The sequence below is a fragment of the Bos indicus x Bos taurus genome, chromosome 10 (genome assembly GCF_003369695.1).
Source record: "Bos indicus x Bos taurus breed Angus x Brahman F1 hybrid chromosome 10, Bos_hybrid_MaternalHap_v2.0, whole genome shotgun sequence".
NCBI classification, from domain to species: domain Eukaryota; kingdom Metazoa; phylum Chordata; class Mammalia; order Artiodactyla; family Bovidae; genus Bos; species Bos indicus x Bos taurus.
In genome coordinates this window covers 94,704,293-94,727,513 of record NC_040085.1, presented here as the reverse complement: position 1 = coordinate 94,727,513, position 23,221 = coordinate 94,704,293, and the positions used below count along the sequence as shown (strand labels likewise).

General features: G+C 39.6%; 1 protein-coding gene across 5 annotated transcripts in view; it reads right to left on the bottom strand.

The window, feature by feature from the left end:
* EPB41L4A (erythrocyte membrane protein band 4.1 like 4A) overlaps positions 1-23,221 on the bottom strand; it is a 294,024-nt gene that overhangs the window by 74,406 nt on the left and 196,397 nt on the right. For 4 of the 5 annotated variants that reach the window (XR_003512866.1, XM_027552607.1, XM_027552609.1 and 1 more), the window contains 2 exons: positions 7,537-7,628; positions 6,200-6,277 (listed from right to left, as the gene is read on the bottom strand). Coding sequence is in view for 4 of the 5 variants with exons in the window: in XM_027552607.1 (XP_027408408.1) it covers positions 6,200-6,277; positions 7,537-7,628 (170 nt within the window). In the remaining variant the exon portion in view is untranslated. Of the gene's footprint in view, positions 1-5,292; positions 5,418-6,199; positions 6,278-7,536; positions 7,629-23,221 lie in introns of those variants that run through there. The other variant, XM_027552610.1, reaches the window with a different exon arrangement.

The following is a 23,221-nucleotide window of genomic DNA, read 5'->3' as shown; positions in this document are numbered from 1 at the left end:
GAGAGAAAGAAAAAAAACAAACAGACTCACGTAGATTATATAGGACCTTCAAATGATTCCCATTGCAGTGTTAAGCAAGGAAAGATTTAGGTGAGATATAACTGCCAGCTGAAGAATGTCACCCATCATCTGGTTCTGCAAGAATGAAGCCACTAGCCACTACAGCTGCTGACCTTCGACATACTCTGAAAGGGATTCGGGACAGAGATTGGGACTGAGGCACTCTGTGCTCTGGGAAAAAGTGGCAAAACAGGCCTTCAGATAGACGTTTTCAGGAGAATATTTTATGAACTTGATCTCTTGCATCTTCTACTAGAAAAGCACTAAATCATTAATGGAGACATCTGCTCCTTGTGACTAGCAGCAACCTTCTACAGAGATATGTGTTTGATTGCACACATTCCCTTAGGGGCAGGCCCTCAGAGCTATCTGAAAGACCGTCTCTCAGCCTCTAGTCCTCTCTCTACAAGCACCAATAAAGCTTGACTCACAGCTCTAATGTTGCACTTTTTTTTCCCCTCAGCTGACATAAGGAAGACTTTTCAGAGAGAGAACCAAGAAAGAATTTATTAAAGAGGGAATCAGGTTTGGATTTAAGTAGAATGATAGGCTAGAAACTCAGGATGCTCATGTTGTCAGCTCAACAACTTAGCAATAAAAGCGTGCTGGGCTGAAGTACTGAGGGCAAAGATTCTACATGAGTCGACATGTCCTCGTGCTGTACTTACAAGGCGAGTCGTAGAGCCTCTGCCACTGTGCCACTTGGTGAGACTGCACTCTGAAACCTGTGACACAATCAGCCACTGATTCTGCCCACCCCACCTGTGCCAGCAAGTACCCAGGAAGATTCAGAGTAGCCAGAATCCCCCGGCACAGCACTACTTCCTGATGAGTCTATGAGGCAACAGGGTGAGCTTTCCCTAAGGATAAACTAAACTTCTCAAGAACCATGTAATTTAATTTACTGAATTTTTGTCAACGTTCATTTTACTAAACAGTTATTCCACAGCTGCTGAATTTGAACCAATAAATGACTCTTGGATTTCAAGGGAAGTGTCATTTAGGTACAGAGAAAATGCATTTCTAAGTGACTACTTTGATTCACTATAAGAAGTGCCATCTAATGGGAAAAAAGTCTTTTAATGGCCTCAACCTATTTACCCTACATTTACAGGACACATGGCAATCCACTCCAGTGTTCTTGCCTGGAGAATGCCAGGGGCGGCGGAGCCTGCTGGGCTGCCGTCTGTGGGGTGGCACAGAGTCGGACACTACTCAAGAGCCTTAGCAGCAGCAGCACAGGATACATATTGGTGGTTCTCTCCCCAAAAGAGATCAAATGAGATGGAAAAAAAGCCAAATTTACCTCCTACATACTTCTGTAGAAACTTCCCCTGCTTACTACCCCATTCATTTTACAAGAAATAGAGGCCTGAAACATTCATAATGAGCAATTTCTCATCGGGCTAACTGGGGATGCGGCTTACTATGTGGAATGAAGATGACAGTTTCTATCCATGAGTGTATATACTCCACATTCAAGACTTCATGAAAACCAGGGGGAGGGCAGGGGGCTGGAGGGCAGAGAGTGACAGGTCTGCCTTCACTTGAAATTTAACTACGTGTCCCCTTATATATGATGAAAATGTATCATACAGAAATCTCATAACATTATTTGATAAGAAAATTATCATTTATCAAGTTTAATTTTGCTGTTTTTACATATTAATATATTGTTAATAAGAAGCTCTGGACACTGGGTTCAAATTCCAGCTATGTCATATCCTAGCTCTCTGACCCCAGCAAACATTACTCAAACTGTCTGTATCTCAGATTCCTCATTACTAAAGCAACAATAATACCAATGACCACTTTATAGGCTTATTATGAATGTTAAGTATGAATGTTTCTAAATTTTCCAGAACAATGCCAAGCATATAAAATGCTACATAATTATTAACTAAATACAAATAGATTTTAAAAATTATTAATTTGAGAACTTTCAACAGTTTTAGCTATTCTAAAGGTAGTACATAAGATAATACAAATAGCAACATCTCTCCCCTGAAAATCTTTTTTAAATTCTATAGACAGCAAAATTCCATTATTATAAATGATTTGGAGTATGAAGATAAGATCTCCTTGCAACAGACTTAATCTAAGACTTGGATAGTCTGTACTTCATTGCATGGAGGAAAAAACATTTGCCCTAAAAACATAACCAAATATGTGGACTACTGAGGCATTCGATAATGAGATTTTACTTTATTATTCAATTTTTCCTCATGGCTTGTTTCTCAGGAATAAAGGAGAAATGAGAAAATCATATCACAAGACTAATAAAACTGAAGTCCAGGGACATAAGCTGACCTGGCAGAGGCTGCACAGGACCCAGGACTGGGAGAAGCTTTCTACCCTCCGGCTGGCCAGGGTGGCACAGCCGGGCAGCCCAGGAGAAGAACAGCGCGCACAGCCATGTACTTTAAAGCTACAAGCCTGGCTCAAAGCTCAGCTCTACCAGAAATGTGTGGTCTTCAGTAGATTATTCTTTTAATCTCCTAGAACCTCATTTTCCTTGTCTGTATTTCTATTGTTCGTATTATTTCCTAGCAGAAATACTCCTGTATGGTATTCTTAGTACTTCCTTGTAACAAAAAAGCACAGGGCAAATGCAGAGATTTTCAGTGTTGGTACAGGCGCTCCTACACACCTAGTGGCTGTCCACAGTGCCAGGACAGGGCTTTGTCCCCGTGTCACCCACTTGCCCACCCTTGCCCTGCGGCACACATACTCCCATTCCATGCTGGGAGGCCCTGCCAGCAGCCCTTCTTCAACTCCAAAGTGAGGCTACAAACAGCCATTGGTTGGGTAGAGGGAAGAGAACAAGACACCTGGGTTCAAATCTCAACTCTGCTGCTTAGTAGCTAAAGGTCTTCAGTTCAATTACCTTAGACTTGAGAGGGCTCAAATATCTTGTCTATACAAATGAGGATAAGTCCCCTTTGATGGGTCATTGAATGTGTTTAATAAAGTAACACACATGAAAGCACTGGACACAAAGTAAGTTCTCAGGAGAACTGGATCTCTTTCACACTTCAAGAAATGTGGCAAGAAGGTTATCGGGGTTCTGGGGAGCAGGGGCTGGTTCTCAGGTCTAAGTCTCAATTCTAGACTATAAGTTCTACACAACTCATTCATTCATACAAACCAGGAGTCCTCTACAAACTTAAAACAGGTAGAGGCAAGATTAGTTTTTAAGGGGCTCAGAGAAAGAGAGAGCAGTGTATAACAAAATATTTAACCAAAGACTATTTCAGATGACTTTGACTATCACATTTCAGCTCAATCTTTCCCCAAAAATTTAATTTTGAATTTCTGAAAGGACTGCCTGTCACATACCACTAAAATTAAGTTTTCTCCTCTAAAGTAATGACTGCTGCTGCTGCTAAGTCGCTTCAGTCGTGTCTGACTCTGTGCGACCCCGTAGACGGCAGCCCACCAGGCTCCCCCATCCCTGGGATTCTCCAGGCAAGAACACTGGAGTGGGTTGCCATTTCCTTCTCCAATGCATGAAAGTGAAAAGGGAAAGTGATGTCGCTCAGTTGTGTCCGACTCCTAGCAACTCTATGGACTGCAGCCCACCAGGCTCCTCTGTCCATGGGATTTTCCAGGCAAGAGTAATGGAGTGGGGTGCGTTTTTCTTAAAGATGTTGGAATCTCCTTGGTATTCTGCAAGTGCTAAGATGCAAAAGAGAAAGTAAAGACTAGAACTCTGTCTTTCTCTATCATACACTCCTACACACACATACTCCACTGTGAACACATGTAGAGTTATACACACAGACAACCACACTCACACACCACAGCCACTGGTTATGCCATTCACTACCTCCCATGCTCTAAAAACCTACAGGGTAAAGTAAGGAGCTTTCTGTTTCCAGAACTCTTCCTTCCTTCCAGGATGCCTCCAGAACATCTCAAAATAAAGGAACAGGCATATGATGTTTTTTAAGGATTGGCTGTTATTACTTTTGACAATTAACAGTCATGTACTGGTGACCACCTAGTAGTCAGAGACCCATCCCTGCCTAAGCCTGGCTCTGGATAGTGGGATGAAACATCCTCCTTCCAGGAATTGCATAATGTTAGTGCTTCCTACAGAGTCGGACACGACTGAAGTGACTTAGCAGTGCTTCCTACATACAGACATTGAGACTCGAATTTCATTAAGATTTACTAGGCAGTTAACACCAGCCACAAAATTAGAACAGATTTAGCAGAGCTTCCAATTTGCAAAGGTTACCTTTAATTACTTTTGTGGAAGAAATTATATTTAATATGCAAAATCCAATAACTTCCTAATAATAATTCCCAGAGCAACAGCATTTGCATTTCAATAAATTTGAAAAATCAGGTATGGTAAATTTGTGGAAACCAGCTACAGTGTATGTTAAACAGCATAATTACAAATTTAACATTGTGAATATTAAGACAGATGCTTTTTCACTAGCTTCATTTCAGTGACAAAGAGACAGGTTTACACATTCACTCTATAACCCTTGAAATGTGTTACGTTCCAATGGGAAGAACAGCCCAAATACTGACTATGAGCTGTTTTCCTTAATAAAAAAGTAAATACTCTCTCATTAAATTCCTGTAATTATATCACTATCTAGGGGAAAACCTTGATAACTTAAAGTTTAAATTTTTAGATTTCAATAAACACTTTCTTACAGATACCCAGAACATCTATAATAATACTTAAGTGTTAAGTCAGCAAATGAGGAAACATCCAAGTGAATATATAAAGATTAATGCACTGAACATTTAATATTAATCACTCCTTTACTGATTATCCCTGGTTTCAAAGCAAGATAAACAAAAGTGATTCATAAAAGAAAGGAACTAAAATCTGACATATTATTATCTTGCAAACACTTGACCTGGTTTGATTTTTAAGTCTCCTAAGTAAGCATTTCACTTGGAGATGTCTCAAATGGACTGACAGAACAGTGTCCTGCCTCCCAAGTCCCATTTCTGCATGCTGCTTGGGTTTTATAGGGCCTGGGACCGTCTCACTGCCTGAATAATACTGTAGCTCTCTGAAGGCAGAGGTGTTAGTTGCTCAGTCGTGTTCGACTCTTTGCGACCCCATGGACTGTATGTAGCCCGCCAGTCTACAGTCTCTGTCCATGGGATTCTCCAAGCAAGAATACTGGAGTGGGTTGCCATGCCGTCCTCCAGGGGTTCTTCCCAACCCAGGTATGGAACCCAGGTCTCCCACATTGCAGGCAGATTCTTTATGTCTGAGCCACTAGGGAAGCCGAAGGTAAAGGTGGTGAAATCTTATTCTTTCTATCTCTGGGCACCTATTACCCTGCCTTCGACATCACAGGCTCTCCAGTTAACAGAATGAACTGAAACAAAACAAATTATTTTTCAAAACATAGAAACTTTCCATTTTCACAAGCACCTGCCTGGCTGCTTGACAATCAGGCTTTCCCCACAACATGCAACAGTCTGACTAACCGGTAAAGACACAGGCTCTGTCTGGAGTTAGACTGCCAGATAGTGGGCCCAACACAAACACTTCCTGGCTGGTTTCTCTGAGAAGTGACTTGTCTCTGAGCCTCAGTTTCCTCACATAGTATGAGGATAACATCAATAAGACTGTAATGATTAAAGAAGCAATAAATGGGACACATTTAGCACAATATATGGCACTTGGTACAAGTATAAAGTTACCATATATTTGCTAGCATTACTATATTGTAGGCATTATACTACAGAAAACATTTGACCCATGATATTACAACAGAGAACTCAACTGAATATCCTAAGAATACCAATAAACTACTATTCAGAATATCTATTTTGTTTCATAATCACAACATAATTGGAAATAACTGATAATTGGACCAAAATGAATTTCTGAAGATAGTAAGCTCTACTACATTCTAAAAACTCTATACTTAATCAAGCTAATGTACTCTTTAAACATCATTAAACCTAGAAAATCATTTTTTGTCAAGAAAGTTTAATAAACTGTTATTGCCTATCAAAATCACTGGCATTGTGAAAAAAATCAGAAAAAAATCAGATCACAAACTTTAATATGCATGCATGCATCTGGATGGTTAGATTAAATATGCATTCATACACACATCCACACACCCCAGAGGAAAAGAATGCCATTTACCTATACCGGTGCTTATAACTCATGGATCCAAACTTGCTCAGTTTTCTTGACAACGAATTTGATTCATTTTCTGGCATTCTAATGAATTTGTAAAAGAAAATTAGAAAAAGACTTACAAATATACTTATGTAACATGAGCAAAAACTACGTAGAAATATATTAATAGTGCAATACTGCTTAACACATAGCTGAAATATTTTACTCAGTCTACATATTGGCAAAAAATAATAATTGATTATTTTAAAGCTAATACTTAAAACAACAACCACATTCTAGTATTTTATACAAGTATGATATCAAAATACTCATACTTCCTGAAGACTATTAAATATATCATCACCCTTACAAGGAAGCTTTTGTTGTGAATCAATTTAATTTCTCTACTTAAATTCTCCTGGAAGCCTTGTCACTATGTTGATTAACCCCAGCCAAGGTTGTCATGGCAGTTGATCATATCTAATGCCATGGTTCACCCCTCTTCGTACTTTCCATTCTATGGTACATTCAACACACAGCTCCAAGTGGAGTTTCTTGGCCCCGCCCCACTGATGGAGAGGTACTGTCTCAGACATTTTGGGCTACATCCCTTTCTGAACACAAACTCCTCCAAAGATGTGGATCATTTTATAACACTACTCCTCTAGCATCATACTATTTGGAAAAAATGTTCAGTGTAAACCAAAAAGGAAAAAGGGGAAGGATTAATCTAGTTTTAAATCTGAAAACCAAAAATAGTTTAATGTATAATATTACCTGATAAAATTTAATCTTTACACCGTAAGAATGTGAAACAAACAGTGCCCACACGACCCAACGGTCAGTTCTCTGCCTGCATCCCTGCGGCCTCCCAGGAGCACACAATGCAGACGCCAGCTCCTCACTCATCACAGCATCTGCCTCCCTTACTTCCCATTCCCCACGCTCCTGTCCTCTAAACGCTGGGAGGGTCCCACAGCGCAGTCCCTTTCCTCTCTTTACTGTTTCCATAGGCGACTGTCTGCCTACTGTCTGCCTTATTACCTACAAAATTTACATGACCAACCTTGGTCTTTTCTGTAAGTTTTGCATACCCAGCCATATTCCCAGGTTAGGCATTTTAATTTTAGTGTGTCCACAGCAGAACACTTAACTCCCACCAATACTAAAGCTATACTTTTACATAAACCTAAAAAGCAATCATCCTTGATCCTTTCTTATAGTATGACAAAAAAAAAAATCTACATACATGTGCATGTAAAAAAGTTAATACAAGAGAAACACTTCCAAATTTATTCTAAGAATAGAATTCTTGTTATAAAAGCAAACACAATTTTCACTTATTAGGCAAAGGAACATACCTAAAAAATGTATGATATTCTACACTACATTTCCAAAGGTGCTTGCAAGCAGTTTTACTTCGAGCTTCAAAAAAGAATGAGGTTTCACTGCACTAAGAGAGAAAAAAATGTGAGATTATAAATTACAAACCATAAGATTTTTCAGATGACACCCACCTTCTAGGTACCAAAAATTCAAGTAAGCAGAGAAATCATTGTTAACACATTTAAAAAAAAAAAAAAAGAAGAACAATTATCTCTTGATAGAATTACAAAATGTAAGTTCCATGTAAATTTTAACACCATCACCTCTACTACCTTTTTCTACATCACCCCATGACTGCAAATAACCACAGTGATGGTGCAGAAGCACTGAAAACTCTTCTGCCAACCATGTAAACCAGAACAGGAAAAATACTGACCACGTGGAAATCAATGCCCCCCAGAAGAGAAGACACTCATAAATCCAGTTCTTAACTGTGTTTTCTTCAGGGATGTACAGGCCACACTTATATGAAAGAATCTCAAGAGGGGATGCTAAGAGGGACAACACCATCACAGCAGTGTAATCTGGGCAAGTTACTGAGTTTCTCCATTCTGCATCAAGTTATTGGGTGAAAGAAATTAAATGACATGACAGATGTAAAGTGCCATATACTAGGTATGCAATTAATTTTCACAATTATTTTAATCTGGTAGTTCCTTATCTATTTTATACATATACAATATCTATTTTATACTTATATAGTTTAATACAAAAGAAACAGAGGCAATATTAGATGTAATTTGAATTATACAGGAAAAGATACTATTTTTTAAAGTGACTTAATAGAAAACCAAGCAAAATACAGTATCCATACAAAAATAATAATAAACCACAAGCTCTGTGAAGTTACATAATTGCTAATTTAGTTTCAAATAAAAATCAAACTCAAGTCACAAATGCAGAAATGCCTGTGGAATAAGGTTTCCATAAACACAAAATTGTCAATGCAGAGGAATAATTGAAATGATTCCTCCCCCTTCACACATCCTTTTAGCAAGGACAGAACATTTATATGCAGGAAATTTCTCCCAAGTCCATCTAGAATGAGGCTGCCCAATTTAGGAGTTTATTTGCAAAATGAAACGGTGTGATGGAAACAGAGCCAATATACGCATTTTACACAGCAGACAACCTGTAATTCCAAACTTCGTGAGGTGGAGGAAGGAACTTGGGCAAGTCTAGGCTTCTGAGCTGGGTGCAGCAAAGTACTAAAATATAGCAAGTGGAAAAAACTGGGGATCTGGATGGCAGAGGAATGGACAATAGCTCACACTATTTTGATTTTGAGGTGCCCATAGAATTGGGAACTCCACACACCTAGTGGGCCGGTAAATATGCAAGGGCAGGGTGAGGGGACAGGTTGTGTCTTCTGGTATAGGTGATTTTACCCAAGAATCTAAAACAGTTTGCTCAGGGAGAGAGCACAGATAATGATGGGATCACAGTGAAGATGTTCACGAAGGAGGAGTGAGAAAGGTCAACATGGACCAGAAGGCAATGGTGTCAGAGAGGTTGGGGGAGAGGGCAGGTCTCAAGTGACCCAGAAAGGTCACAGGGCTTGAAAAGAGGTCACTGCATTTCATGGGGAGAGGTCTTCAGTGGCTTTCATGAAAGGGGTAAGGATTTAAAAAGTAGGGATGAGTAAGAAAAGGAAATGAATTCAGAATATGTCTTCCTCAAAAGCAAAAGAAATCAGGGGGGAGCAGAGGAAGAAGGGGCACAGAGGAAATCACAGAAGATCCTTGGAGGCAGGAGGGAGACCAAGCATCCTGTCAGGAGATGGGGATGCTTAGAGGGGAATTGTTCTTCTTTCACGTTTCCTTTTTAAATACATACACGTGGTAAAAACACCAAAAGTTACCAAAGTGGTTACACAATGAGAACTAAACCTCCCTCTCACCACTGTCTCCAATTCCCCTCCCCAGAGGCAACCACTATTAAGAGTTTCTTATATAACATGCCGGTGTTTTGAGGTCACTGGATTATCCAATATATAATGCACAGGTCATTAATTTTAAGAAAATGTGTTTCTGGCTGTTTATCAGGATAAATAAGATAAAGTCAGTACATGGGACTTCCCTGTTGGTCCAGTGGGTAAGACTCTGTGCTTCCACTGCAGGAGGTACGGGTCCTATCCCCGGCTGGGGAAGTAAGATGCAGCATGTCTTGTCAAAAAAAAAAAAAAAATAGCCAGTATAAGACAGGTTCCCCCTGGTGGTTTAGTCACTAAGTTGTGCCCAACTCTTGCAACACTGTGGACTGTAGCCTGCCAGGCTCCTCAGTCTATGGGTTTCTCCAGGCAAGAATACTGGAGTGGGTTGCCATTTCCTTCTCCAGGCGATCTTCCCCACCCAGGAGTCGAACTCAGGTCTCCTGCATTGCAGGTGGATTCTTTTCCAGCTGAGCTATCAGGGAAGCCCCAGGCTCCTCCTCCCCTGCCCCAACTACCACCTTTCTCAATACATCTCTCTGTCAGCAACTGAAGCACGAAGTGTATTAGGTAGGACCACATGCTGGGCATTGTCACTGACAAGAAATGGTGGCTGCTGATGACTACTCTGTGACAGAGACACCATCATGTTTTATCAAGAACATCCAAAAATAAGGTGTGATTTAATTACATATATTACCTAGGTTTCCAAAAATGCAGGAGAAAAAAAAAAAAAAACATTTAAACTTGAAAATAAAGTTCAGTTCAGTTCAGTGGCTCAGTCGTGTCCGACTCTTTGCGACCCCATCAAACGCAGAACGCTAGGCCTCCCTGTCCATCACCAACTCCCGGAGTTCACTCAGACTCACGTCCATCGAGTCAGTGATGCCATCCAGCCATCTCATCCTCTGTCGTCCCCTTCTCCTCCTGCCCCCAATCCCTCGCAACATCAGAGTCTTTTCCAATGAGTCAACTCTTCGCATGAGGTGGCCAAAGTACTGGAGTTTCAGCTTTAGCATCATTCCTTCCAAAGAACATGGAGGGCTGATCTCTTTTAGAATGGATTGGTTGGATCTCCTTGCAGTCCAAGGGACTCTCAAGAATCTTCTCCAACACCACAGTTCAAAACCATCAATTCTTCAGCACTCAGCTTTCTTCACAGTCCAACTCTCACATCCATACATGATCACTGGAAAAACCATAGCCTTGACTAGATGGACCTTTGTTGGCAAAGTCATGTCCCTGCTTTTGAATATGCTATCTAGGTTGGTCATAATGTTTCTTCCAAGGAGTAAGCGTCTTTTAATTTCATGGCTGCAGTCACCATCTGTAGTGATTTTGAAGCCCAAAAAGATAAAGTCTGACACTGTTTCCACTGTTTCCCCATCTATTTCCCATGAAGTGATGGGACCAGATGCAATGATCTTCATTTTTCTGAATGTTGAGCTTTAAGCCAACTATTTCACTCTCCTCTTTCACTTTGATCTAGAGGCTTTTGAGTTCCTCTTCACTTTCTGCCACAAGGGTGGTGTCATCTGCATATCTGAGGTTATTGATATTTCTCCTGGCAATCTTGATTCCAGCTTGTGCTTCTTCCAGCCCAGGGTTTCTCATGATGTACTCTGCATATAAGTTAAATAAGCAGGGTGACAGTATACAGCCTTTTCCTATTTGGAAAGGAGACAGTATATGTACTCCTTTTCCTATTTGGAACCAGTCTGTTGTTCCATGTCCAGTTCTAACTGTTGCTTCTTGACCTGCATACAGATTTCTCAAGAGGCAGGTCTGGTGGTCTGGTATTCCCATCTTTTGAAGAATTTTCCACAGTTTATTGTGATCCACACAGTCAAAGGCTTTGGCATAGTCAATAAAGAAGAAATGTTTTTCTGGAACGCTCTTCCTTTTTTGATGATCCAGCGGATGGCGGTAATTTGATCTGTGGTTCCTCTGCCTTTTCTAAAACCAGCTTAAACATCTGGAAGTTAACGGTTCACATGTTGCTGAAGCCTGGCTTGGAGAATTTTGAGCATTACTTTACTAGCGTGTGAGATGAGTGCAATTATGCGGTCGTTTGAGCATTCTTTGGTATTGCCTTTCTTTGGGATTGGAATGAAAACTGACCTTTTCCAGTCCTGTGGCCACTGCTGAGTTTTCCAACTTTGCTGGCATATTGAGTGCAGCACTTTTACAGCATCATCTTTCAGGATTTGAAAGAGCTCAACTGGAATTCCATCACCTCCACTAGCTTTGTTCGTAGTGATGCTTTCTAAGGCCCACTTGACTTCACATTCCAGGATGTCTGGTTCTAGGTCACTGATCACACCATCGTGATTATCTTGGTTGTGAAGATCTTTTTTGTACAGTTCTTCTGTGTATTCTTGCCATCTCTTCTTAATATCTTCTGCTTCTGTTAGGTCCATACCACTTCTGTCCTTTATCGAGCCCATCTTTGCATGAAATGTTCCCTTGGTATCTCTAATTTTTTGAAGAGACCTCTAGTCTTTCCCATTCTGTTGTTTTCCTCTATTTCTTTGCATTGATCGCTGAGGAAGGCTTTCTTATCTCTCCTTGCTATTCTTTGGAACTCTGCATTCAGATGCTTATATCTTTCCTTTTCTTCTTTGCTTTTCGCTTCTCTTCTTTTCACAGCTATTTGTAAGGCCTCCCCAGACAGCCATTTTGCTTTTTTGCATTTCTTTTCCATGGGGATGGTCTTCATCCCTGTCTCCTGTACAATGTCACGAACCTCATTCCATAGTTCATCAGGCACTCTATCTATCAGATCTAGGCCCTTAAATCTATTTCTCACTTCCACTGTATAATCATAAGGCATTTGATTTAGGTCATACCTGAATGGTCTAGTGGTTTTCCCTATTTTCTTGAATTTAAGTCTGAATTTGGCAATAAGGAGTTCATGGTCTGAGCCACAGTCAGCTCCTTTGCTGACTGTATAGAGCTTCTCCATCTTTGGCTTCAAAGAATATAATCAATCTGATTTCGGTGTTGACCATCTGGTGATGTCCATGTGTAGAGTCTTCTCTTGTGTTGTTGGAAGAGGGTGTTTGCTATGACCAGTGCATTCTCTTGGCAAAACGCTATTAGCCTTTGCCCTGCTTCATTCCGTATTCCAAGGCCAAATTTGCCTGTTACTCCAGGTGTTTCTTGACTTTCTACTTTTGCATTACAGTCCCCTATAATGAACAGGACATCTTTTTTGGGTGTTATTTCTAAAAGGTCTTCTAGGTCTTCATAGAACCATTCAACTTCAGCTTCTTCAGCGTTACTGGTTGTGGCATAGACTTGGATTACTGTGATATTGAATGGTTTGCCTTGGAAACGAACAGAGATCATTCTGTCATTTTTGAGATTGCATCCAAGTACTGCATTTCGGACTCTTTTGTTGACCGTGATGGCTACTCCATTTCTTCTGAGGGATTCCTGCCTGCAGTAGTAGATATAATGGTCATCTGAGTTAAATTCACCCATTCCAGTCCATTTTAGTTTGCTGATTCCTAGAATGCTGACATTCACTCTTGCCATCTCCTGTCTGACCACTTCCAATTTGCCTTGATTCATGGACCTAACATTCCAGGTTCCTATGCAATATTGCTCTTTACAGCATCGGACCTTGCTTCTATCACCAGTCACATCCACAGCCAGGTATTGTTTTTGCTTTGGCTCCATCCCTTCATTCTTTCTGGAGTTATTTCTCCACCTATCTCCAGTAGCATATTGGGCACTTACTGACCTGGGGAGTTCCTCTTTCAGTATCAACGCAAAAATACTGAAGTGGTTTGCCATTCCCTTCTCCAGTGGACCACATTCTGTCAGTACACATTCCTTGGGTACAAATTTATTAAAGGAACAAAAGAGTTTCCCACAGGCCCCCTAATTACTTCTGCACCATGCAATGACAAGTATAAACTCATTCCCCCATTCATACAGGGCTTTAACACCAGCTGCCTGGATTTTGTCCCACTGTAGCAGAATGATCCAAATACTAAAAGGTGAGTTGATATAAATAAATTAAAAAAAAAAAAAAAGCCAGGTATTCTGAATAAATTCTATATATTTTTGCCACTTAAAGTAACTGCTGACATGAATGTAACTGACATGATATTTAAATATCTTTCCTTCCCTTGTGGCTCAGCTAGTAAAGAATCTGCCTACAATGTGGGAAACCTGGGTTCGATTCCTGTCTGGGTTGGGAAGATCTCCTGGAGAAGGGAAAGCCTACCTACTCCAGTATTCTAGCCTGTAGTATTCCATGGACTGTATAGTCCATGGGGTCACAAAGAGTCGGACACGACTGAGTGACTTTCACTTCTTTAGTGACTTCCCTGGTGGCTCAGACGGTAAAGCGTCTACCTGCAATGCGGGAGACCCAGGTTCGATCCCTGGGTCAGGAAGATCCCGTGGAGAAGGAAATGGCAACCTACTCCAGTACTCTTGCCTGGAAAAATCCATGAACAGAGGAGCCTTGTAGGCTACAGTCCATGGGGTCACAAAGAGTCGGACACGACTGAGCGACTTCACTCACTCACTACCTGCTAAACCTTTTCCAAAAGGACATGGACAATTAGCACCTTTCCATTAGTTTATACAAACGCAAGTAGCTGCTTAACTTCGGAAGTTCATTCCAACCAATTGCTAAAATACTTTATCCAAGAATCCAATGCATGCTTTTGGCAAAATTTTTCAAATTCCTTCATAACTTCAGCCATTTCATGCCAGAAGAAAAACTATGGTCTCAATCTACTTTTTTTATTTTATAAACAGACCAAGCTTAAGTCACCTCTAACTCAGATAACACATGATGGTTCATCATACTGTGGATCTCTAAGTAAACGGGGCTCAAAGTCCCAATCCCATCATTTGTAACAATTCAGGACCCAGATGAAATGGATGAATTCCCAACCTAACTCCCTCTGTTTTTCTCACTCTTTTCCCATCTTTGCAGGCTGTTTCACTTTGCAGCTTTGAGAAATCAATCTGTTTTGAGCCTGACTTCTCTGAAGGGCCTTGAGTTTACTGACAGGGTCATGGAGGTGCTTACGCTGCAAGACGCTCCGCAGTTACCTCTCCCTGGGCTCCAGCTTCACTGCCTCTCCCATGCCCAACAGCCTCGCTGCACAAAGCCCTACTCTAGCTGGTCCCTCGCTCCTGCCTTGGGAAGCAACCACAACTGGACAGTTTGCCTTCCCCAGCTTCCCTAGAACTGCCGGAGATAAACATCTTCTCAATCCTGTCATTACATATTCATCCCATCTCCAAGGTCAATTGAAGTAACCTAAGGGACACTGCAAAGGTCAAATACTTAAAAGAGATTAGTACTTCTAACAATGGTAAAATGCAATCATTACATAAATATTGGAAAGGCCTACAGCAGAGAGGTTCCTTATCAATGATCCACAGAGACAGAAGAGAGACTAAAAAGAAGTGCAAAGATTACAAGACTACAGTATTATGGGATCTTTTTTAAACATTCGATTTCTACAAGATTTATATGTACTTGTCAATTATGAACTTACTTTAGGCACCAGATGAAATAAAAATCAGGGGACTAATAGCAAATGACTGAAAGAACTTAATTACTGATAAAGCAAAGGAAGGCAAATGGTAGAATGGAAAAAACTATTCTTGAACTAAAAGTAAATACCAAAGAAATATCACAAAATTTTAAGTATTTTGAGAAATTTTATCTTTATAAATGGTGAGCCTAAATGTAAAATTAAATTATGTTTGTGTATGTGAGACAGTGGGCACAGTATTTTAATCACTTTCCCCATATCTTCCACTGTTTTCTCACTCCAAGTGCAAAGCCATATAAAGAATTCAACTAAGTTCTGCAATAAAAAAACTATCAATCTTGCTATTAGTTGGAAAGGCAAGTTAGAAGGGAATTTGAAAACACTGAGTAAAATATTATCTTGTTCTTTTAACGTTATCTTGTTTTTTCTTTACAGAGTGCTCTCTAAAAAGTGACTCTTGAACATTAACGTCTCGTGATATTGGCATAAAAAAGAGTTCTATGTTCAAGTAAGTTTGGGAAACACCAGGTTAAATGCTCAGATCTTTTAATGAGCTAATTTTACACTGTGACTCTAGAAGAGCTGCTAAGGTAGCCGGTCTTTCCTTGATTTATATAAGCAAAAAGTTTATTTCTAGAACTTTGGCTTTTATACACTACATATAAACACCCCTACACACACATCAGTTATTTTTAAAATTCTTTTTGAAATGCACATAATATGGTTTGAATTAAAAATCACTGGACATTTCAACAGAGCACTGGAAGAATAACATTAATTTCCATTCCTACATATATGTTGTATTTTACAATAAAAGAACAAAAACAGCAAAAATATTCCAGAACTCTTTTGTCTGCTATGTGGGTAGTATTTCAAATCATACACTAAACATGAAAAACCTTTTTACCTTTTTTACAAAGAAATTAATTGCTTAATGAATAATTGTTTATAATTCTTTCTAGTTCATAGAAATATATATATTAAAGAATTTGAAGGGATGTGTTAGATTGTGTTGCATCTACCCTTTTTCCTTTTCCTCCCAGGAATTTAAAGGAGAAAACAGGAGCCAAAACATTAGAGAATGTTTATATCATGTTTCAGTAAACTTTTTTGAAAACTATTTTGTTGAACTTACTCTTCTTCCTATTTGAAAAAATTCACAGATGCAAATCCAAGATTCCAGATGGCTTGCTTTTTTATTGTTTTTACTCTATCTTTTCTTCATCTTCTCTTTAAAGAAACTGTAGAATTTCCTTAAATGTCAGCATTTCTTTCTTATACTTGCATGTTTCATTTTCTCATGAAAACTAATCCTTATTGCCAGTCTTACAAATGTTTGAAAGACTTTAATAACAAATGTTACTTAAGCTTGTTAAAATGAAGGCATATCTGGTACTATCTACTGATACTCTTAATGCAGAAAATTTTTATAGCAGAATTTAGACATTCTTCCAAACGAATGGCTCACTTAATTATGGAAAAACATACATAGGAAACTCCATGGGCCTGAAAAGACCTGAGCTCCCCTTCCTGCTGTGGCATCAGCTGTTCACCTTTCAATAACAAGTGCTGCCTGAGCCCTTTCCTGTGCAAAACTTTAAGTGCATGAGGGCAAGATACTTCCAACACAGAGACATGTACCCGGTGCTTGCGACAAGTCCAGCTTTGGACTGGGTTCATTCACAGTACGACCTCACAACCCTGTAAAACAGATATTATCATCCTCTCTTCATAGATAAGAAAAGGGAGTTTCAGTGTTGTTCAGGAAATTGTCCAAAGTTAGAGAAGTGAGAGTTCTGGGCTTACATTATGCTATTTGACCACAAGTTTAGTAGTCCATCATTGAATCTGAAAGACTCCAAGCCAAACTGTCATATGGCCTCAGGATCCAAATGTTACCAATGGAGTCACACGTTTGAACATTTACAGGAAAATACAAATAGTTCAGGTGAAATGCACAATGGCACAGAAACTGCGGGTAAAGGCTGGGGTATGGGAATAAGGCAACACCTAATATTCACACCTGTACTTACCCTCTTAACTGAGCATTCTCACTCCTGAGAACATACCCCAAAGACAGTCCACCAACAATATAAAAATACATATGCACAATTGACTGAAGGAAAAATACATAATTGCAAACTATCAAGAACTATCAAATGATCCAGCATAGGAGATTGGTTGAGTAAATGATTTTAGAGACACTCAATAAAGAAAATGCAGCTATACAAGAGAATAAGAAAGCTCTCAATGATCTGATATAGAGATTTCTAGGAGGTATTACTAAACAAAGGAAAAAGCACAAAACCATATACAGGGACTTCCCTGGTGGCCCAGTGGTTAAGAATTCACCATCCAAAGCACGGCACACAGGTTTGATCCCTGGTCAGGGACCTAAGATACCACACGCCAAGAGGCAGCTAAGCCTGGGTGCCACAACTAGAAAGAAACAAAAAAACCTGTCAATTTTAGTGGTTTGCCAAAGGAATTCTGACACTGCTTGAGATGTAGTTTTAAGACCGAACAAACAAGTAAATGTGTTACTGTCAGGAGCTAAGATTCTCATAGGCAAAGACAGGTTATACAAATATGAAATGAGGAAAAGAAGAGCAAGCCCTGTGGGGCTAGATGGAAATCTGAGGTATGGCATGAATTTACGATGTCTAAAATATGTAGAAATAGCTGTGAAAAGAAGAGAAGTGAGAAGCAAAGGAGAAAAGAAAAGATATAAGCATCTGAATGCAGAGTTCCAAAGAACAACAAGGAGGGATAAGAAAGCCTTCGTCAGCGATCAAAGCAAAGAAATAGAGGAAAACAACAGAATGGGAAAGACTAAGATCTCTTCAAGAAAATTAGAGATACTAAGGGAACATTTCATGCAAAGATGGGCTCGATAAAGGACAGAAGTGGTATGGACCTAACAGAAGCAGAAGATATTAAGAAGAGGTGGCAAGAATACACAGAAGAACTGTACAAAAAAGATCTTCATGACCAAGATAAGCACAATGGTGTGCTTATCTCACCTAGAGCCAGATATCCTAGAATGTTAAGTCAAGTGGGCCTTAGAAAGCATCACTATGAACAAAGCTAGTGGAGGTGATGGAATTCCAGTTGAGTGATTTCAAATCCTGAAAGATGATGCTGTGAAAGTGCTGCACTCAATATGCCAGCAAAGTTGGAAAACTCAGCAGTGGCCACAGGACTGGAAAAGGTCAGTTTTCATTCCAATCCCAAAGAAAGGCAATGCCAAAGAATGCTCAAATTACTGCATAATTGCACTCATCTCACACACTAGTAAAGTAATGCTCAAAATTCTCCAAGCCAGGCTTCAGCAATATGTGAACCATGAACTTCCAGATGTTCAAGCTGGTTTTAGAAAAGGCAGAGGAACCTTGCCAACATCTGCTGGATCATGGAAAAAGCAAGAGAGTTCCAGAAAAACATCTATTTCTGCTTTATTGGCTATGCCAAAGCCTTTGACTATGTGGATCACAATAAACTGTGGAAAATTCTGAAAGAGATGGGAATACCAGACCACCTGACCTGCCTCTTGAGAAATCTGTATACAGGTCAGGAAGCAACAGGTAAAACTAGACATGGAACAACAGACTGGTTCCAAATAGGAAAAGGAGTACGCCAAGGCTGTATATTGTCACCCTGCTTGTTTAACTTACATGCAGAGTACATCATGAGAAACACTGGGCTGGAAGAAGCACAAGCTGGAATCAAGAGAAATATCCATAACCTCAGGTATGCAGATGACACCACCCTTATGGCACAAAGTGAAGAGGAACTAAAAAGCCTCTTGATGAAAGTGAAAGAGGAGAGTGAAAAAGTTGGCTTAAAACTCAACATTCAGAAAACGAAGATCATGGCATCTGGTCTCAACACTTCATGGCAAATAGATGGGGAAACAGTGGAAACAGTGTCAGACTCTATTTTTCTGGGATCCAAAATCACTGCAGATGGTGACTGCATCCATGAAATTAAAAGACACTTACTCCTTGGAAGGAAAGTTATGACCAACCTAGACAGCATGTTGAAAATCAGAGACATAACTTTGCCAAAAAAGGTCCGTCTAGTCAAGGCTATGGTTTTTCCAGTGGTCATGTATGGATGTGAGAGTTGGACTGTGAAGAAAGCTGAGCGCCGAAGAATTGATGCTTTTGAACTGTGGTGTTGGAGAGATTCTTGAGAGTCCCTTGGACTGCAAGGACATCCAACCAGTCCATTCTAAAGGAGAATAGTCCTAGGTGTTCATTGGAAGGACTGATGCTAAAGCTGAAACTCCAGTACTTTGGCCATCTCATGCGAAGAGTTGACTCATTGGAAAAGGCCCTGATGCTGGGAGGGATTGGGGGCAGGAGGAGAAGGGGTGACAGAGGATGAGATGGCTGGATGGCATCACTAACTCCATGGACATGAGTCTGAGTCAACTCCAGGAGTTGGTGATGGACAGGGAGGCCTGGCGTGCTGTGATTCATGGGGTCGCAAAGAGTCGGACACGATTGAGAGACTGAACTGAACTGAACATATTTAGAAGCATGTTCATTTGAGCACATGTGTATGAATGTATGTATTTATACCTGTACATATATGTATATTCATGTGTGTATTCCCTGGCATTGTCCACTAGAAAGTCCAGAAGCAAAGTCATCCCAGTAGCAGTGACCACACTAACACCCAGATCTTGACCCTTCCCCACTAAAAGGAACCAAGGCTCTTTGGAGAAATAACTGATAAGAGTGTAAATGCGGGGTAGGTACAAGATGCACCTGAAATACCATGAGATGCCAAAAAAGGGAGAAAATGATCAAAACAATGGTAGGCGACATGTCAAAAGGGCTCCCATTGGCCATATCTAGGACAATTACAACACCAGAATAGCTAGGTACAGTAGTGCATTAGAAACCACTAGAAAAAATAGGAGTAAGTCCATGCTGATAACAGAAATAAATTAAAAAGAGAGAAGGTGAGGCTCTCACAGTGGAATGTCAAGGATTGACTGATAAATGTGGAGGATATATGTATGTGTGTATATATATATATACACACATACATATACACACCTAATTATGACTGATTGAAGTTGTACCGCAGAAAAAAACACAGCACTGTAAAGCAATTTTCCTCCAATTAAAGATAAAATATGGAGGCAATGGGAGAGCTAGAAAGTCAGCATTTTGCAAGCATCATAGTAAAAGATCTAATCAGGAAAGAGTCCTAAGTCAATGTTAGACCTAAGGGACATTTTGAAGAGCGCAGTATTTGCACTGAATGACATGATCCCTTCACAGATTTCCTATTAGTTGTAAAGGAGGGGAAAGAAACCAGCAATTACACTAATATAAAATAACCAACGAGAGGTAGACAGGAGTCTCCATGCTCCTCCAGATCTAACACCCCAGGCGAGCCACAACTTCACCTGGGCTGCTTTCCAGCTGAGAATGCAGAATCTCATCTGACTACAGTGAAATATCAGACAAATATGAAAATCTACAGTTGACCCTGGAGCAATAGTGCATTAGCAGTGCCAACCCCCACACAGTCGGCCCTCTGGATCCAGGGTTCTGCTTCCTCATGTCCAACTAAGCACAGATCAAGAAGTACCTGTAGCATCTATTTAGTGAAACAAATCCATCCATGGTGGACCCATGCAATTCAAACCCCTTGATATTTAAAAGTCAACTGTATTTTCAAAAAGTGGGGTAGAATTGTATTCTTCAAAAATCCCCCATCCATCATAAAAAACAAAAATGCTACTAAAATGTTCCAGATTAAAGGAGGCTAAGTTGATTCTACACTGGAGCAGGAAAATGCTATTAATATAAAGAATGTTATTAGGTCAATCAACAAAGTTGAAAAAATATTTATATATATTTCTATAAGTAGATAATAGAAGTATTCTATCAACATAAATTTATTAAGAAGATAAATATGCTGTGGCCACATGAGAAAATATTCTTATTCTTAGGAAATACACACTGAAGTAATTAGAGACAAATGACATGTGAAACATACAGTCAAATCACTCAGAAGGTAGTATGTATGTGTAGAGAAATAACAAAAATGGAAACAGAGTAAAATGCTAACAAATGAATGTAAGTAACAATATATAACCCTGTTCTTTGTAGTATTTTAATCTTTGCAACTTTTTATAAATTTGGAATTGTCCTCAAATAAAATCAAATTTTAAAACTCTGTAGTTCTACTTCAAGCATGAAAGGAATGCCTAGCTTGTGTAACCAAAACCTCTTGGGCTTATTGATGAACAGTGTCAGCTCCTGGCCACCATCACTTCCCGTGTCCTCTTGCCAAAGCAGGCAGAGAGTTCAGCCACGTTGGTCTAATTACTTGTGGCCAGAGCTGCCAGAAACCTTTTGATTCTACATCCTGTCACGCTGGGTGGGTTTAGCTGAGGTCAGTTCCACGATGTATTACATGTAAATATAATCACAGCATCATTTTTTCCCCCATTCATTCAACAATGTGCTTAGTACATGCCAACTTCTGGGCCTACTGTGGAGACTACATTCTCCCCTGTTAATGAAACCAAGAAATTTGGGTATGATCCTAAACTCCTCCTTATTTTCACAAATCATTCAATCTGCTACCAATCAGAAACAACTTTACCTCCTATTAATATAAAGAATGTTATTATACATGTCTCCCAAATGTCCCCATTTAAACATCTACCACATATCTGAGACTCCCTGAACCTCTCTACTCACAGCCTCCCCCACCTCCCTTGATGGCAGCTCCATTCTTGCTGCCATTGGTGCCAAACACATTTAAGTCACCAAGCCATATTTCCCACGTCCATAAAACCATGTGGCTGCATCCAGATCCAAAAGCTTCTCAGCACTTGAAATAGTACGACTCTGGTCCAAGTCACTATCATCTCTCATCTGGATTTTTGAAATCAGCATTACTTATTGAATGAGTGAACAACCAGCAATCTTGGCTCTCAGGGCACTCAGTGAAAATCAACCATTTCATCCAAACTTTTAAAAAATGTAAACTCCAGTAATGAACACATTCTTAAAACCGAGAGCTAATATACATGTTGTAAAACAATAGTGGGGTTTTTATTAAAATAAAAAACCACATATTAATCAAATTAACAAAGATCAAACACAAAGAACAAATATTAAAAGCAGCAACAGAAAAACAACAAATAACACACAAGGGGATTCCCATAAGGATAACATCTGATCTTTCAATAGAAACTCTTCAGGCCAGAAAGGAATGGCAAGACATACTTAGAGTGATGAAAGAAAATAACCTACAGCCCAGATTACTGTACCCAGAAAGGATCTCATTCAAATATGAAGGAGAAATCAAAAGCTTTACAGACAAGCAAAAGCTGAGAGAATTCAGCACCACCAAACCAGCTCTCCAACAAATGCTAAAGGATCTTCTCTAGACAGGAAACACAGAAAAGGTGTATAAACTCGAACCCAAAACAATAAAGAAAATGGCAACAGGATCATACTCATCAATAATTACCTTAAATGTAAATAGGTTGAATGCCTCAACCAAAAGACAAAGACTGGCTGAATGGATACAAAAACAAGACCCCTATATATGTTGTCTACAAGAGACCTACCTCAAAACAAGGGACACATACAGACTGAAAGTGAAGGGCTGGAAAAAGATATTCCATGCAAATAGAGACTAAAAGAAAGAAGGTGTAGCAATACTCACATCAGATAAAATAGACTTTAAAACAAAGGCTGTGAAAAGAGACAAAGAAGGACACTACATAATGATCAAAGGATCAATCCAAGAAGAAGATATAACAATTATAAATATATATTCACCCAACATAGGAGCACCACAATATGTAAGACAAATGCTAACAAGTATGAAAGGGGAAATTAACAATAACACAATAATAGTGGGAGACTTTAATACCCCATGCATACCTATGGATAGATAAACTAAACAGAAAATTAACAAGGAAACACAAACTTTAAATGATACAATAGACCAGTTAGACCTAATTGATATCTATAGGACATTTCACCCCAAAACAATGAATTTTACCTTTTTCTCAAGCGCACATGGAACCTTCTCCAGGATAGATCACATCCTGGGCCATAAATCTAGCCTTGGTAAATTCAAAAAAACTGAAATCATTCCAAGTATCTTTTCTGACCACAATACAGTAAGATGAGATGTCAATTACAGGAGAAA